This window comes from Nyctibius grandis, chromosome 5 (assembly GCF_013368605.1).
Source record: "Nyctibius grandis isolate bNycGra1 chromosome 5, bNycGra1.pri, whole genome shotgun sequence".
Lineage (NCBI taxonomy): Eukaryota > Metazoa > Chordata > Aves > Nyctibiiformes > Nyctibiidae > Nyctibius > Nyctibius grandis.
The window spans coordinates 55,923,878-55,940,273 of NC_090662.1; the positions used below are offsets into that span (position 1 = coordinate 55,923,878).

Below are 16,396 nucleotides of genomic sequence, written 5' to 3' on the forward strand. Positions count from 1 at the left end.
ACATCCAAATGCTCCAGTTTCTTCAGGTACTCTCCTTGATTGCTTCTGCTTCCCTCTTACCTTCAGTAGAGGTCAGGAATAGCAATTGTCCTCATTTTCTGATCTTTTGCAGATGTTTGGCTTTTCCCCTACCTTCACTTTTAAGACTGACCATTGTCCCCTTACTGCCTATACACTTCCAGCGTACTAGGAACTTTAATGAAAAGTCAGCTGTTCACCTTGACCAAAAAAGGACTAAAGATCAAGTGGTAACTGCTTCGGGTTAGTGCAGGTTTGCAGAAGTCTCTTTGGATCTGAAGAAAGGAATGCTGAACCACCATCCCATGCCAGTGGACACCCCATGGACTTCTCTTCAATGGGTTTACACTAGTATGAGTTAGTGAGGGAAATGTTTCCCTCCAAAATCCCAGGTTTCTGCAAATACAGAAGTGCCTTATGCCTGTTAACTCTCCTCTCTCCTTCCAGTTTCAATTTATGTCTGCTGCAGGGGCTCCAATTGTTCACTGCCTCACTGTGTCCCAAAACTTTTCTCTTCACACTCATTCCCTGACCCCCCAGTCTTTCATCTGCCTCCTCTTTCATCAGTCTTGCTAGCCAGCCTCAGTCTCTTTTGCCCCAATTATCTCTCCCAAACAAGTTCAGTAGCTTATTGTCATCTCTTGGATGAACCTAGACAAAATTTGTCCTGCAAGCTGCCAGTCCTTCCTGTTGTTTCGCTCCTTTCTCTTACATCTGCTTAGAGTTACACTGCAGCTCCTGTCTCATCCTTTAATTTTAGGGGTCACTCACCTACATAAGAGGTGCCCCAGTTTTATAGCCTGAAAATCTGGCCACTTTGTACTTTCGGTGCCTGAAGTGAACGTGTTTTAACATAACTCCCTGTGTGAGTCTTCACAGGGTGTGATTAAATATGGCAAGTCAGCAGTTCAGTAGTGCACTGAAGAACCAGTTAATTAAGGACTTTGAAGTATTTACCATCTATAAACAAAATCTGTATTCTAAACCAAAACTGTCTCCACCGCAATGCCTGGATTTGAGCAGCAGAAGATCCAAAGCTCACTGAAATCAGGGAAAAGGGAGGGGAGGACCTTTCACTGATTTCAGTATCCTTTGGATCAGGCCCTTTATTTCCTTTAGCAATAATAAAATGATGCACAAAGCACTGGGACTGTACAGCTTAATTTTATTTTGTGTGCTTTTATAGGATATAAATAAATGACAAAATTACAAAATTTATAACTGGAAGCCCAAGCATATTTACATAAGTATTTGTTGCAGTGAGGCTACTATTTACTGTTCTCCTATACAATTTCCTTTTGGTACCATATTTTTAGTGTTATTTTTTTTTTTACTGTCAGTTGACTACGTACATATCAACAGTGAATAGGCAAAAATATGTACAAGGAACTATTTTGTTCAAGTAAATTGAATACTGTATTAAAAGTATGTCATCACTCAGCGCTATGATTAGGTTTAACTAAACCATATACAATTATCAGGTTTAAACCAAGTTCAGTTATCCATTTTTTGGAATTTACCAACTGATGATTCTAACTGAAAACCTCAGCTAGATTTGAAATAATAATTAAAAAAACATTAAGACAACCACACAATTTATCAATATCTCTATAATGAACTTCAAAATGATTCACAATTTGACTGGATAGAACAATATACGTTAAAATGTCATTTTTCTCCTATAGTGATATTTGTACTGTTATAATTTCAGTTCTACATAAATATACATCATGGTATTATACAAATACTCCACAGACATTAAAAAAATTAAAACACTTCAAAGAAAATGTAAGTAAATCTTATTTAATCAAATATTAAGCAAATGCTTAACTATTTTCTTCCATGAAAACATTTTTATTACTTTGGAATTTTTTTGTTTTTCTTGCTATTTTTACTTAGAAAATGTTTTGCAGTAGAATTTTATCAACACTCTTCCAAGCAAGCTTTCTGTGACAGAAATCTTGATAGCAAAATCCATAGTTTTGATTGTTTTTAGAACCACTGAGATTACTTTTTAAAAAATACTAGTAGTATTCATGGCTATAGCAATATTTAACTGCATAAACTATACGTAGGTGTAGTAGAATGAGCATTCCACCTTCATTCCAGACTGATCACACAGAACATCCAGTGCACTGATGCTACAACTCTTATAATTTTCATAACGCTGCAATAGCAGTGGTTTACTTAGCTTTAAAATAAACAATATTAATCTGGCTTCCTTCCATAAATATTCATATTTTTTCCTATAGTACTTCTCTTCCATAAAAAATATCTATGCATTATTAATACTTTTTTCTAACCATTCATAAAACTGATCCTTTGTTACAATGCAAGAGGTTCCTGTTTCTGTAGAGGATCAAAGGACACCAATGATTACATATAAAACCAGCACACACAGAAATCAGGGTGCCTAATTTCTTGTCACTTTAATGAGTTCTTTATTCAACACAGTAATTATTAATGAATTCAGTGGTTTCACAAATACTCTATTTATTAATTCTGGTTCTATTTCAATTAAAACCTGCCAAGATTTAAATAAAAAACCAATCAAATATTCTACTCATAGGCAGCATTAGTGTTAGTCTAGAGACCTTTTGTGTTTTTTTTAAAAAGTAGAATTCTAAAATAAGAACTCAAAGAAAGCACTGTGGCAGAGACACAAGGGAGAACTGCGTGAAAAATAAGGTTTCTCACTCCTCTTGTGGACTGCAATTTTAAAAGTCTTCATATAGTGTCATTCTTCTGTCAGTGCTGCAGGAAGAAGAACATCACCAGAAATGACTGTCAGCCTTTTTTTGTTAGTTACAAGGCCACTCATACAGTGCAGTCTTCCTCTCTGCTGGATTGAAACGTTGCCATAAAGGAAAGGCTGTGCTGTGACTGCTTGGCGTGCAAGGCACAACAAGGAACAGGGGGACAGTTTTGTATCAGAAAATTGTAGTTTCATACTTGGTATTAATGCCTCTTTTGGCTTCTTGTCCAGGTTCAACTATCCATGGTAGATTCGCAAGAGTCTTTTGTTCAGATGGATCTATCTGCTTTAAGACAAATGCAAACGTACAGACGGGTTACCATCTCTGTGCACAGCATTTCTAGCAGAAGTTTTTTCTTTAAACAAATAGAACACAGAATAAATCCTGTATCAACAAAGTCCTAGAGCAGCGAGTGAGGTGGCCTACGCTCCCAGATACCCACGGTTGCCCTCTTTTTCCTGTTGAGATCAGAGCTGTGTCTGCCCCCAAGCTATAGGGCATCATAGTTCGTTAAAGCCATGCTTGATCCTGAGAAGTCCTTTTGCTACTGAGACAGATGATGGCACCAAGAAATGTTCTTTCTTAGTATTTTATGGAGGAAGATTCTGTGGCAATGGATGACAAAGTGTACAGTCATACTTTTTTCTCCCTTCCTCTCATCTAATAATTAAATATCACAAAGTATGGTTCTCACTTTATAGCCAGTGAATATGATACTACAGTGTGCGGTCATTCTTCCCCTTTCCCTCCCAGATCACCCTGTGCCTGTATTCTGACTTGAGTTAAAATAGTTTTCATAATTTTTTAAAAGCTCTACCATAAAAGAATATTTCTCTGTCATCTATGCAATTCATGAGGGCACTTTAAAGACAATCAACATGTAGGCTCCAATGGGCTTGGATTCTTAGGAGTTTGGGATTCCAAAGAAAATACTGAAAAGGTACACTGAATCCCAGTTTTGGAACAGGAGGGTCTGCCAAGGATCAAAAAAAAAAAAAGGGTAAAAAAAGAAATTGCTTGGTCTGATAAGATAATTGTAAATTGATTTGGATTTGTAACTTGATTAGGATACATATACAGTGATCATGCACCAAACAAATTTGGTGCAGATTTTATTTCTTGATAGGACATCAGGGAAGTCCATAGAACCGCAGAGTTTTAGAGGTATGCATTGGCTGTGATCCTCACCACTTAAAAAAAGCACTATACATTGGAATTAGACCGAATCAATTAAAGCTCTGCAGCTACTATAAAAGATATGTGCACAACACTAGCCAAGCAACATCTTAAACTGGAGGAATCTGAAATGAGCGGTTGTTTGAAACGGCTGCCCATGCTGCAGTGACAGAACCCTCCTGGCTGAGGAGCAGAGGTGGCACAACTGAGACATGGAGCATTTGTGACTCAACAGGTATATTTATTTACACAGCTTCTAGTATATCAACTCTTGACTGTATAGCTGAATTTTGGTGTTGTGTTTTTTGTTTTTTTTTTTTTTTGCATGCATGACTACGTTCTACTTACCACTGACTTCCGAATACTAACACGTGGTTTGGGAATAGGTTTGGAAGGTTTATTTTCAAAGCTTTCTGGAAGGGTTGAAGAATGGCCCCCTTTTCGTGCTTGTAGTGCAAGCTGATAGGCCACCTCAAATGCTTGTCCTAGTGTAAGAATGATTTCGTAAGCTAAATTCTGAAACAAAACAAAAACAGTTAAAATTGGAGTGAGGCCGAATTACCGTCAGATACATGAAGCGGGGTAGTACTGTCTACAGAAGTGATTTGTAATGTAAATAATTAAAATCACGTTAGGGTAATAACTTCCTTAGTCTCTGTAATATTTACATCTGTCATTTGATTTCTCATTGATTAAAAACAATCTAAATGTAATTTATTGTACCAAAAGTAATTACTTACAAAAACGTTGAAAACATTGTCTCACTAAACATGAGAACAGGAGTGGGTGAGTGCGTGTCATCTCTTTTTAGAACAAGTCCATTAACCCCCTCACCTTCCCAGCTCACCCCGTATCCGCTGCTCTCAAGATCCCACCCATCCTGCACTACTAGACCGATCTGACATTCAGCCTTGCTCCGTTTCAGCACTCCTCTGCTGACCCGTCCTCCTCCCGAGCCAGCAGCCCGACACGCTGCTTCCCCGGACGTGCGCCTTGGGGTGCTCCATGCTCTCACCAAACAGCATGGGAAGAGGAGGCAGCGCCAGTGTGACGCTTCCAAAAGGACAAAAAGCAAATGTCAAATGCTTCACAGATGCAGTGCACCTATGCATGAATGAGGAACCAGGGGGTCAGTACATATATTTTTTCAGTACAGTTTTATATCAATGAAAAAGCAGCTGTGAGTTTCAAATCTGACCTTAATCTTAAACTGCAAGTGAATTTCTATGGTAATTTTTCTTGAGGTTTGTGGGTTTGTTTTGGTATATTTATTTCTAGGCTCTCACTAGAGCCTATTTCTAGGCTACTAACTTTGCAATAATGTTTTGAACCCCTGCAGAGCAAATGCAAGCCTGCAGGCTTGCCTCCTTATGTCCTACAGTCTCCTTAGAATAATTTATAAATCTTCGATGTAATTCAGAAGTTACCATCTCCTTCCTCAACCTCTGCAGCCCATAGTTGGAAGCAGTCCTGCATTGCTTTGAAACTAGGTGATCCCTTTAAATTCCCACGCGTTTCTGATATAATTTTAAATGAGAGATCTCTTTAGCTAGTCAAGTCTCACTGTTGAGCTTGCAATAAGTCAGAAAGCAATGCAAGACACTTGGAAGTACACTACCTGCCCTTCGATAGTTAAAACACAGTTAAAAGGATAAGCATTTTATTTCATCCCCTACACTGGAATTTCACTGTAGTTGTGAAGAAATTCCTTATCACACATGTATACTGAGAATAGTATAGGCTAAATTCAGCATATTTAGCTCATTGTAAGAGCTTCTTAAAAAGGTGCCAGCTCTGGGCTTTGTTAGGTCAGATAGATAGAAAACAATTATACTCCTCCACTGAGATATGCTCTCAGCTGTAACGACTGCAATCACAACAGCAAGCTAGCCAAAGTTTTATAGCTTCCCAAATAAAAATGTCTGCCTGATTTGATAGCAGTAGTCTCCAAATTGTCTCCCCTTTAACTTAAGGAAACTGGCCAGGACCGAGAAACACTGAGGATGCAGTTTGCTGGTGGAGTAATAAATGAAAGACTGAAGAGACTATTATAAAGTGCCCTGCCTTTTAGCAGAACGCTGGCTATGGAATTAAGACCAACAGAGTATAATTGTTAAAAATGTAGAGAGTAATATTATTTGAAATGGAGCATGCCTTAGTAGGACAAGAATATTATTCTAAAGACTTCTTAATCAGCTGTCGTGACAGTAAGATAGTGTACTATATCATCCCGGGATTGTCTACAGTGGGTATCATTATTGCTAAGGAATATATCAACAGCACAGGGTGTAGTAAGGGCTTGGAGAAAAAGCAGACTGTAATACCAATGGGACTGAGAAAATACACCATCCAGTGTGGTGTACAGAAAGGCCACTGGGAGACAGGCCTGAAAAGCTCTGAGATAAGAATGGAGACAAGCAGAGAGTTTGCCAGGCTGAGCCATAAATCTAGTCTGGGTCCTGCATCTCATCAGAAGCCACTATGATTTGTTTTCTTTCATAGTCTGTAAAATGAAAAAATAGGCTTGCCTGGAGCCTGAAAGCCATTGGAAACATGTAACTGTTTCTATGGTTAATAAATATTTAAAATATAGCAAATAAAACAGAACATTTACTGTTCTGGTTCAATATTCAAAATGTAAACTGAACTGTAACTTGTACATACATTTCACACATTGCGTACTGCGGCAGAGCCTTGATGAAGAGAAGTCTGCAAATGGAGGCACGGAGGGCTTTAGAATTATATCATATAAAATTTAAAAAGATATCTGCAAAATTGTTATTTGGAAAAAACCAGAAGTAAGTAAGTTTGGTTTGAGGAATTTCTCACCTGTAGTACTGGGAGAGGAATATGAGGATTTGAGTTGGTACGGATTCTTGCAGGGGCTATACCGGAGAGGTGAGAGCAGGATTCCCTCGTGGATGGGGGCAGAAAAACCAAACCACAAAATCTGCCATGGAAATTCTTCTGGTGAGGAGACTATTTGTTTTTTTTTTTTTTACATGTGGCACAAAAGGAGGGAAAAAAGGTCTGCCTCCCTGAAAGACGCTTAGCACAAAAGTTGTAAACCCCCTCGTCGCTGTAGAAGATGCTGACCCTTACAGCACTCCATCAAGCTCCTTGGAAAGGAGGCAAAACTTTTAGGACCATGGTGCTTCTGAGGCTGTTACAATCTTATTCCTTGCATGGCACAGCAGAGAAGGAAAGTGAGTAAGCTAACGCCTTTCAGCAACAATTTCTGAGAGATGAGAAATCAAGGTAAATTGCCTTGTTTGACACGTAATGCTATAATTCAATGCCCCAGCGCAAGTCTGAGTCAGGATTCCTCAGCCACTTTAATTCAGCCAACCTATTACAATGGCTAATTGTTCTGTTACATTTTAACTGACTTTTTTACTGTATAAGTTGCAGTAGGCACTGCTGCTTCATTGTGTTTTCATGCTTCTATAAAGCTATTTTGAGGCTTCAAGAATATTTTAAGAAAGAGAGTAAGATTTCTGTCTTTTGAGCTATAAAAAAATGTCACTTGAAAAGGAATTTTTGGGAAAACTAACATTTTGTCTTTTTGGGAAAGCACTTCTGATATAATGAGGATTTTATGTGTTTTTGCTTTTAGGTGATGATTATTTTTCCTTCCTTAAGATCAATGTCAAACCTGGTCTTTTTTGAAGTTGTTTTTTTTGAAGCTTTTTTTGAAGAAGCTTCCTTTGGAGTCTCGCAGCTGATTAGTGTGAGCTAACAATCACATCAGATGTGTAGGAATGTCAATTAGGACACCCTGTGTTCAAGGTACTGAACTTAAAATTGCAGTTGGCAAAATTGAGCAGAACAGGGTATATGGAATCTTTACCTGAAAAATCCCAACCCAGTTCAAAATATCCATCCCCTGGGATGAAATCAGTTGCCTACTGCTTAGTCATACTAGAGACTTCAAGGCCAAATGTTGAGGATTTCTGCTATAAAAGCCTGACAAGAAGGGAAGGTTACTCATTAGTAACGGAGTTATGAGAGAAGCAGAGCTGACATATATGTACATTTACACTGTTGAGTGTACAGATGCTTTATCCTACCAGACCACAAAACTTTTACCTTTGGGGGGATCTAGAAAGGACATGTATTTGTCTGCGCTCTCCAACGCGTCGGCCTTTGTGCATTCAAGGGGAAGAAAGCTCAGCTCACCAAAGACGGTATGATGAGACCAACATGGCTGGCATTTGCTTGTAACAGCTGTGGACTCCTGGGCTGCAGGAGGCTTTCATGATCAGGCACTCCTGCAACTTAAATTCTTGATCCTTTCTCATGCTGGATTTAAAGAAATTGTGGATGGCAAACTCTTCTGAATCCACCCCTTTCTTCTAATGAGGCACAGAAAGATATCTCGTATGCAACGGGAGGACGGAAACGGGCCTTCAAAGTGGGCCTTTCAGGCTGTTGCAAAAGCCATCGATGTAGACAAGAGAGGAGAGATTAATTTGCTCATAAGTTGAAAGCTCCATGTACCCAAGTGTGCTCCATCTCAAGAAGTTTGCCAGTAGCAACTGAAATGGTTTGACACGTTCCACCTAATATGCCCCAGAGAGGGAACTGTCTGGGCTTACTGTCTCTGGGTACTGCAAAGGAAAGAAGTTTTCTGTTCTGGAGACATGAGGATGCCACACTGATTGTACCTTGATGATCATATGAACAGAGAAATAAAGTCCCCATATCCCCTGGAAGGCGGCAATGAACAGAACTTTGAGACCTGAATGCACGCTGCTAGCAGCTTCTCTGCTAAGTATGCACACTAGCAGTTTCCAATTCTTATCCAGCTCAAGTCTGTGCAATGAAGGACAAAAGAATACAGAAAATAAGAAAAATGTCTTTGTGTTATGTATCACACCAGTCTAATCCTTGGCATGAGCAAGAGCAGAAATTGTTCCAATTTATGCTGGTTGTCTTCTATTCATGGGTGCATTGCGTAATGCAGGAATAGCTGATGGAAATTATTTTGGATGTCTCCTATATATGAACCAGAAATTGGTATAGGAGCTATTATGATGGTTTGTTTCTCCAGTGGGAATCCTTCATTGGTAGTTTTAGGGCTGCTTTATAAGTAAACAAGAGTGGAGTGGATTTCGAATATTCAGCAATAAATCCTCTTCTTCCCCCAAACCTTGTCCCCTTCAATATTCTTTAATCAAATCTGATGTTTTTTGCAGTTTTGATTATTGAATTTTAAGTCTGAGTAGACAAGTTACATGTACAGTCACTCCTAAATAGTAAGTATCAGTAATGCTGGTAGTTGACATGTCACTACACTAAAATGCTTCCATATCTGCAAAAAAAATGTTCTTCCTCATATTTCCTGAGGAACTGAAGGACCTAAGAGAGTGAATTTTTTTTCATACCATTGCATATATTGTATTACCATAATATATGTGATTTAAGATGCATCTTTTTCACACTGTATTGTGGATTTCTACCATTTTAAACCTTATTTTTCTTAACATGATTGGACTTCTATCCATTGACAAATGTGTAGGATTGTTTCTATTAGCAAACTGGAAGATCAGGCTACCATAACTGTTAGACTTTAAAGAGAAAATTTAATTTACTGTATGCTTGAGTTCTGGATATCTAGCTATTTTTTATGGAGCTTGTACTTGCATCAAAAATGCTAGATTCTGAGAAATAAAACAACACAAAAAGAGAATATTTGAGTAGGTAACACCCCACTGAGGATTATGTTGCAGGAGAAAACAAGACAGTTAGACAATAAAGTTTCTGTATTGCTTAAAATAGCCATTTAAAGTGCTTGGGGTATTAAATGCTTCTCCTAAGATATGGAGAGTGAACAAAATGTTGTAGTTATTCCTGGATCACTATTCTTTCCTTGCCAAGCAAGGAGAAAATGAATTTCATTTGCTATACCTGTGTCTATGTTTGTGCTTGATTATTGAACCTATAAATGAAACTGCAGTACTTTGAAGCCATTAAGAAGTATTTAAATGGATCAGGAGAAATAATAACCTCCCTCAATCAGTCTAATTTCAGTTGATTTCACTTGTCACTAAAATCTATATAATGTAACATCTTGTTGACCATGGTCTATTTTTAACACAATTTTGAAGTTTTTCTACTCCCTGTGGACACTAAAATGTCAGCAGGGAATTTAAACAACAAAAGCACTGAACCAAAACACTAAAATCCCTTCTAACCTACCCTTCTGTACGTGTTGTTATTTGAACTCTTCTACATGCTATCGCTCTGCAATGTTGACTGATTCCCCAGTCCCAAATAAAATGCCTCAGTTCAGACATGTCTATTTTTTTGATTTAACTTACTTATATTCATGTAAGCATGTTTCAAGAATTCATACAATTATACTATATTAAAATGTTTTTTATTGAATGATTTTAAAGTTTTAATAACATCTTAAATTTCTCTTGAGCTTAACTCAAAGGACAAGTACTCCTGAAAGTTTTGGACAATAAGCCCTCTTAGTCCTAAAAATTAAAGCCACTACTTATTTCACCAAATTTAGCTGAAAACAGTATGACTGATTAACTGGTATACATTCACGATTTCTTGAAACACTAGTAGTCTATGCATCACCATCTGAGAAGCATAAATACAGGAAGAATTTAGTCATTTTCCACCAAAATAGCTGGAGCTGTAAGGACTTTTGCTGAAATAACATTTTTGAGATTTTTAGGCAAGACGATTGGAACAAGGAAGTAAGAATTAAAGCATTAATTTGCTATTTTCAAAATAAAGGCAATCTTTTTGAAAAGGTAAAGGTGCTGCTAAAATAAAACTTCCCCAAATTCCATATCTGCATTATTTGTTAAGCTAAAATTCCCACTGACAGGACAGAGAGCAGAGCAGAACAGAGGGACCATCTAATAATAACAATCTGTTGATGGTTACAGGGGTAACCTCTTACACAGGAACACAGAAAGGACAATGCTCTGCACAGATTTCTGTTATCACAGATGTTTCAAATCTTTCAGATTCAGTGTGGTAGCCAAATATTCCTAGGACCTCTTGAGATGTGCAATTAGCTATCTGTGTGGTCTCTTCTTTGTCAGATCTGTTAAGAGTTTCGTTTCTCTGGTTAAAGTAAACACAAAACTTTGCATACGTTCTCTACACATTTGCAGAGGAAGCTTCAGTTTTCCAGTTTATTCAATATAATGTCAAAAAGTCTAGACAATATTTAGAGAGATGTTTGAGTTATTGGGACTGAACCAGCTTAACACTGAAACACTAGAAGTCATGGAACAGCAGCATAAGAAAGCTGAAGAAATCACCTACGGTGGTAACGTCTGACCTTTGGTCCAAAAAAAAAGCCCACATCTGCTTCATGAAGGTGGGATGTGTCCAGGTTCATAGGGCCACCACAAGAAAGTGTCCAACCCTCTCACTACTCGTTGGCTGGCATGGGACGCAGCCGTAAGGGTAAAAGCCCAAAGGCTGGACATCACCAAACCTGTCCTTTCCTGACTGCACAGGCAGTACAACACAATCAAAAATGCAGGAGACCCTGAAAACTTAGTTTAACCAGTTCCTGAGCCCACCTCTTAGCCGGATTGAGCATTGTATATAATGCACATTGATCCAGTTCTGATTTGTTTATTTAGTGTGTGCTGAGATTCAGAATGGGTGGCCAAACCTGTCTGTTACAAATGTCTTGGAAGGCTCTCACTTAGGTTAGAAGAATTACATATCAAGACTTGTATGAAAAGCTACTCACTAAGTTTACAGTCAACAGCTGACATTACACAGGTGAGTTATTTCAGATGGGAAATGAGATAATATCAAAGAAAATCTTTGCTCTTCTCCAGAAATGTTCTTTTACTGTCCCATAGTATATTAATCTTTTCATGTGGTAAATTAATGATACCTTCCATTAATCACCATATACCCTGAAAATGTTTTAACAGAATTAAAGAACTATTACTATTACAAAGAACTATTAGATGAAGTATCTTCTATAAACTGACCACATCAAACGCAGTGAATACATGGCAGTAGTGGTGATTAGTCTTCAAGTCTTTAGTGATGTATGCAAATGTAGAAAGGTCTTCAGGGTCTTGTGCAGCACAGGAAATGTTACGGATTTCATGTTCAGCAATAATATTCTGTTTAAAAAAAATATTTTCAATCAATTTAGGAATTAAACATAAAACAGCCGTAAAAAGCGTGGGTTTAGATTTGCATTTACGTTCATCTGCTGTGCTGAAGTATTTCAGAAGTTTCTTAATAAGAAGAGATTTAATACACCCCACATGTGATCTTACACAGGTCACTGGAATTTTGACCCTCTCCAATGATATCTAAAATTGCCAATAATCTTGTGGGAAACAATTGCATTCTAGAGTCTTCCCTATGAGTCCGTTTGAGTTTTGCACAGTGTATTCAGTATCCTATGACAAAGAGACATCTGTCCTGGCACACAGCTGTAAATACAGTTTCAAAGCACTATACGAACATCTTAAGATGCTGCTGGTTTTCTGTATAATGATCACTACATGACACTCTTTCAGGGTACTGTCAGACAGGATCTGGTGAAACCCAACAGGCTCAATATCCAGGTTTTTGCACATGTTGTTTGACAAATTTTGTCAAGAGAAAATAAGACCAAACATCACTTATAACTGAAACCCTGAGCTCTTGAAAGGCTTCTGCTTAGTAAAAATAACTACAGGAGGATCTCACAACTTTTCTCCACTTACTGACAACAGCATCCTGTAAGAGAGATGTAGAAAAATTAAACCATTCATGCACCCAGCAACACTACTTGCAGCAGCCAATGTAAGCTATAGCTTTTCCGATGAAATAAAAAAAAAAAGCTGCCTTAAAGCTTTGGAGAAAATTATGAATATTCATTACATAAATTGCTGATATGTAATTATTGTGTTCAGGCCAAAGGAACCATGATGCCAGAGAAGAAGATACTGCAGAGTGGCTTATGATTAGGCCTCGCTTCAGCAACACACACATTTCAAATGATTTATTTAAACAGAAGAACGATTCATTGAATATGAATTTACTTCGTGGTTAGTTTATATGCTGTTCTGAAGTGTGGCCCTGCTGGCTGTAGCTCTGGCTTTTCCAGAAAACCCCGAAGTGAAGAAGCCTGCTGCAGCATGGCATTGCTATTGCATCCCAGAACGCGTGACATCTGTAGTGTCCCAGTCCCTCCCAGAGCCACCGTTTGCTGCTGCCTCAGTGGCATCCGTCCCAAGTTAAAATGATCTTTGAGCATCTCTGGTTTTCCCTCACCCTTGTCTTTTCCTTCCCACCTCCTCTCCTCCCCCTCTTTTTTTTTTTTTTTTTTTTTTTTTAAGAACAGGAAATATATGCAACTAACTTTGCCATATCTTCTTTCATTTGCTAAGTGGCAACATTCCCCCTTGCATGGAGGTGTCAAGTTTTTGAAAAGACATATTAATATATCTAATTGAAGAAATTCATGGCTTAGGAAAAATCTTAATAAAAAAGCATTCCAAATTTCAAATTATGGAAAAAACAAGATAAGGAAACTGTTACTGAAGAAATGAAATAATCCTCTTAATCTTAAATTGTTGCAACATACTTGATTATTTCTGTTCAATGCATTATTCATAAAAATTACAAAATCAGTACTTGTGTTTCAATATATGCCAATTTATAACGACATGTACAATCTCTGCTTAACAATAATTGGCTTTTTATGTTACTTTAAGCACTTTATTTTCTTTCTTCTCAAATTGGTAACTTTTACCCTCAACAAAGATTTTAATGAGAATTACAATTATACCACAACCAGGGATTTAGATATCCACAATACAGCTGCAATACATTGTCATTGATGTTGTATTGGCAACATTGTAGTTTAAAAAGCAGAAAGAATTAAAGCTTGGAAGGTCTTAAAATCATGCGAAATATTTATGCCAAATCATGAGCCACAAAGTAATCACCTGAAGTTATGCAGTGTATGTGGAAAGAGCTCTGCTATGCTGAAACTTTTCCTAGGTGACCTGGGGTTGACACAGGGCTTTGCACTTCAGTCAAAACTCATGGAGATTATTTTAATGTTTTAACTTTAAACCAAGTGAAGTTTGGAAACATATTGACATTAACTTTGTTTTGAATAGAACGAGGTATATCTAGACTAAATCTTCTGGACGAAAATTAGTAGTGAAATCGAGCTTTTCCCTAGCTTCTATAGGATATCCTCTGTGATCTCCTTTCAAAATTAAACACGTTTTCAGTGCATGTGTTTACTGTTTCCTAGGGTCACTTCTCCAGTAGACCCATAGTCTTATTCTGTAGAAATTACAAGGCTATGAACCAGCTTGCTGTTCTGGGTACATTCGTCAGGCATTGACCGACGCGGTACAGTTGTCATTCTAAAAACTGTCACTCAGTTTGGCAAGAGAAACCTCTGGTGCTTCTCAAAAAGCAGGGAAGCTGAAAGTTGGTTCTGGTTCTGCCAAGGAAATACCTTGGAAAGATCAGGTTTTTGCTAAGCAGCCTTCCTTTTGCTTGCCTATGTTGTGTCAGCCAATCCCCCTCCTGGCAGAAATCATCCAGAAGTTAGGGTTAGCTGTGACCCACGAGGAAATTCTGCAAGTCTGATTTTTTTTTCCTAAGCAGCAATTTCTTTCTGGCCTCACTTGCAAAGAAATGGTGTCATGTCAAAGTGGTGTCATGCCAAGCTTCAAGGCGCCACTGAAATAGCTGTCGTGGAATGAGGTCAGGGCCCCTTTGTCACCTGAAGCTTTGCCTGCTATGACTCAGAATACAAATTCTTAGCTTGGTGGCATAAAGGAAAAGGATGAACAGCCATGAGAGCTGACTTTTCAAGCACATTAACTGCTAGCTATTTTTGTCATTAAAAAGTATGCATTTATTGCTAAGTGGTGCCCAGCGCTGTCAACTAGAAGCTCATATGGAAGCGGTACAAGTCTGAATAGGATCTCACCTTAGTGCTAATCTGTTTTGGGTCTTGAAGGAATTGGGTACAGCACACTGTGGACAAGGATGATAACAATGCTCCTGGGAGAGTTGCAGGCTATTACCTGGTTTTTACAGAAGGGAAAGGCAGTGCAGATTTTGAACTGGAGAGAAAGCAATCTACCACTTGAGAAAAAACACAGGACTGTGGCATTATTTACTTGCATCAAATACATCTATTTCACTACTAGGCATAAGATTTCAGTGGGACTGGTCTAGAGTCAATGCAATTTGCCAAACTTCTTTCAAGTTTCCTTCTTACATAAGATTATATGCACTGTGCAAAGAGATACTGGAAGCTCCTTTTGTTCTCCTGATTTTTTTTCGTAAACCTAAGGACATTGCAGTTACATCCTTTACACTACAGAAGAGATTTAAGAGCTGAAAACACCCTTATCCAAGTTAGAGTTAATAGCATTACAATGTCCCAATTTATGCCCTGCACATCAGAGAACATAAAGGAAACGAGGGTTGTAGAAGCTCAATTTTGAATCAATGGAAGAAAAAGGAGCTGACAGGAATCCCTGGCCTCTCTGCTCCGGCAGACATGCCAGACTTGACATAACAGTAATTTCACCCCTGGTTTTTTTTCACGCCATCTTCTAACCCTGGATACGGCTTCCAAACTGTAGCAGAAGTTCACAAATCTGCTTTTGTTCCTTCACTTAAAACCCACTTCTAGTTAAACACCTATAAAAACTGACTGATTTGGCAAGTTTGACAGATACTGGGTTAGAAGTATTGTGTGGTCTGAATGTTCAGCAACACAAAGCAGTTATATACATTATTAACCTGGTCAGGTAGCTCTGTTATCAGATTTACTTTTGATATTGCTTAGTGAGTTTTAGTCCCATAACAGAAAAGATAATTTCTTTTCTATTCATATGAAAGCATCAGTATGGACTGCATTTTCTTGCCATTTTAGACATCCAAAGAAGAGAAATTCATGCATTACTTTACTCCTGCTTACAGAGCTTGTACATTTTACTTTGGCTAAGCAATAACCCACTGCTCTATCCATCACTGTATTCTTGGATCTTTCAATTTTCGCTTTTTTAGATGTTGGATGTATTTAAAATGTAAGAAACAAAGCACAGGGGCATTGCCACACAGGAAGATGAAAAAAATATGGAATAACAACTGTTAAGAAGCTGCTGCAGTTCAGGGAGTCAAATGGCTAGTACCAGGAAAATAGCTCTCAGAGAGGCTCTGACATCTGAAAAGGACATCAAGGCTCATGTTTTTTAGTCTTACGATGGCTGGCCCTGCATAAAACCTTGCATCTTTATTGTTCATTGAGACATCTTTAAACTTTTTTGGCCAAAATTATATTAATGAACAAATATATATATATTTTCTTCACATCTAAGGAACTGTATAGGGAAGAATATGGTAAAGGATTCCACAGAGGCTCCCTGCCAAATGTCTTTTGTGATAAGCTTGCCTTTTAATAGCAGAAGGTT

The 16,396-nt window shown here is 38.0% G+C and overlaps 1 protein-coding gene across 17 annotated transcripts in view; it reads right to left on the reverse strand.

Annotated features, from left to right (window-relative positions):
• Positions 1 to 2,721: 2,721 nt before the first annotated feature.
• ANKS1B (ankyrin repeat and sterile alpha motif domain containing 1B) overlaps positions 2,722 to 16,396 on the reverse strand; it is a 465,181-nt gene continuing 451,506 nt past the window's right edge. For 11 of the 17 annotated variants that reach the window (XM_068400458.1, XM_068400457.1, XM_068400456.1 and 8 more), the window contains 3 exons: positions 11,936 to 12,073; positions 4,299 to 4,466; positions 2,722 to 3,059 (listed from right to left, as the gene is read on the reverse strand). In XM_068400458.1, coding sequence (XP_068256559.1) covers positions 2,949 to 3,059; positions 4,299 to 4,466; positions 11,936 to 12,073 — 417 coding nt within the window. In that variant the 3' untranslated portion in view covers positions 2,722 to 2,948. The remainder of the gene's footprint in view (positions 3,060 to 4,298; positions 4,467 to 11,935; positions 12,074 to 16,396) is intronic. The other 6 variants (XM_068400473.1, XM_068400470.1, XM_068400468.1 and 3 more) reach the window with 1 other exon arrangement.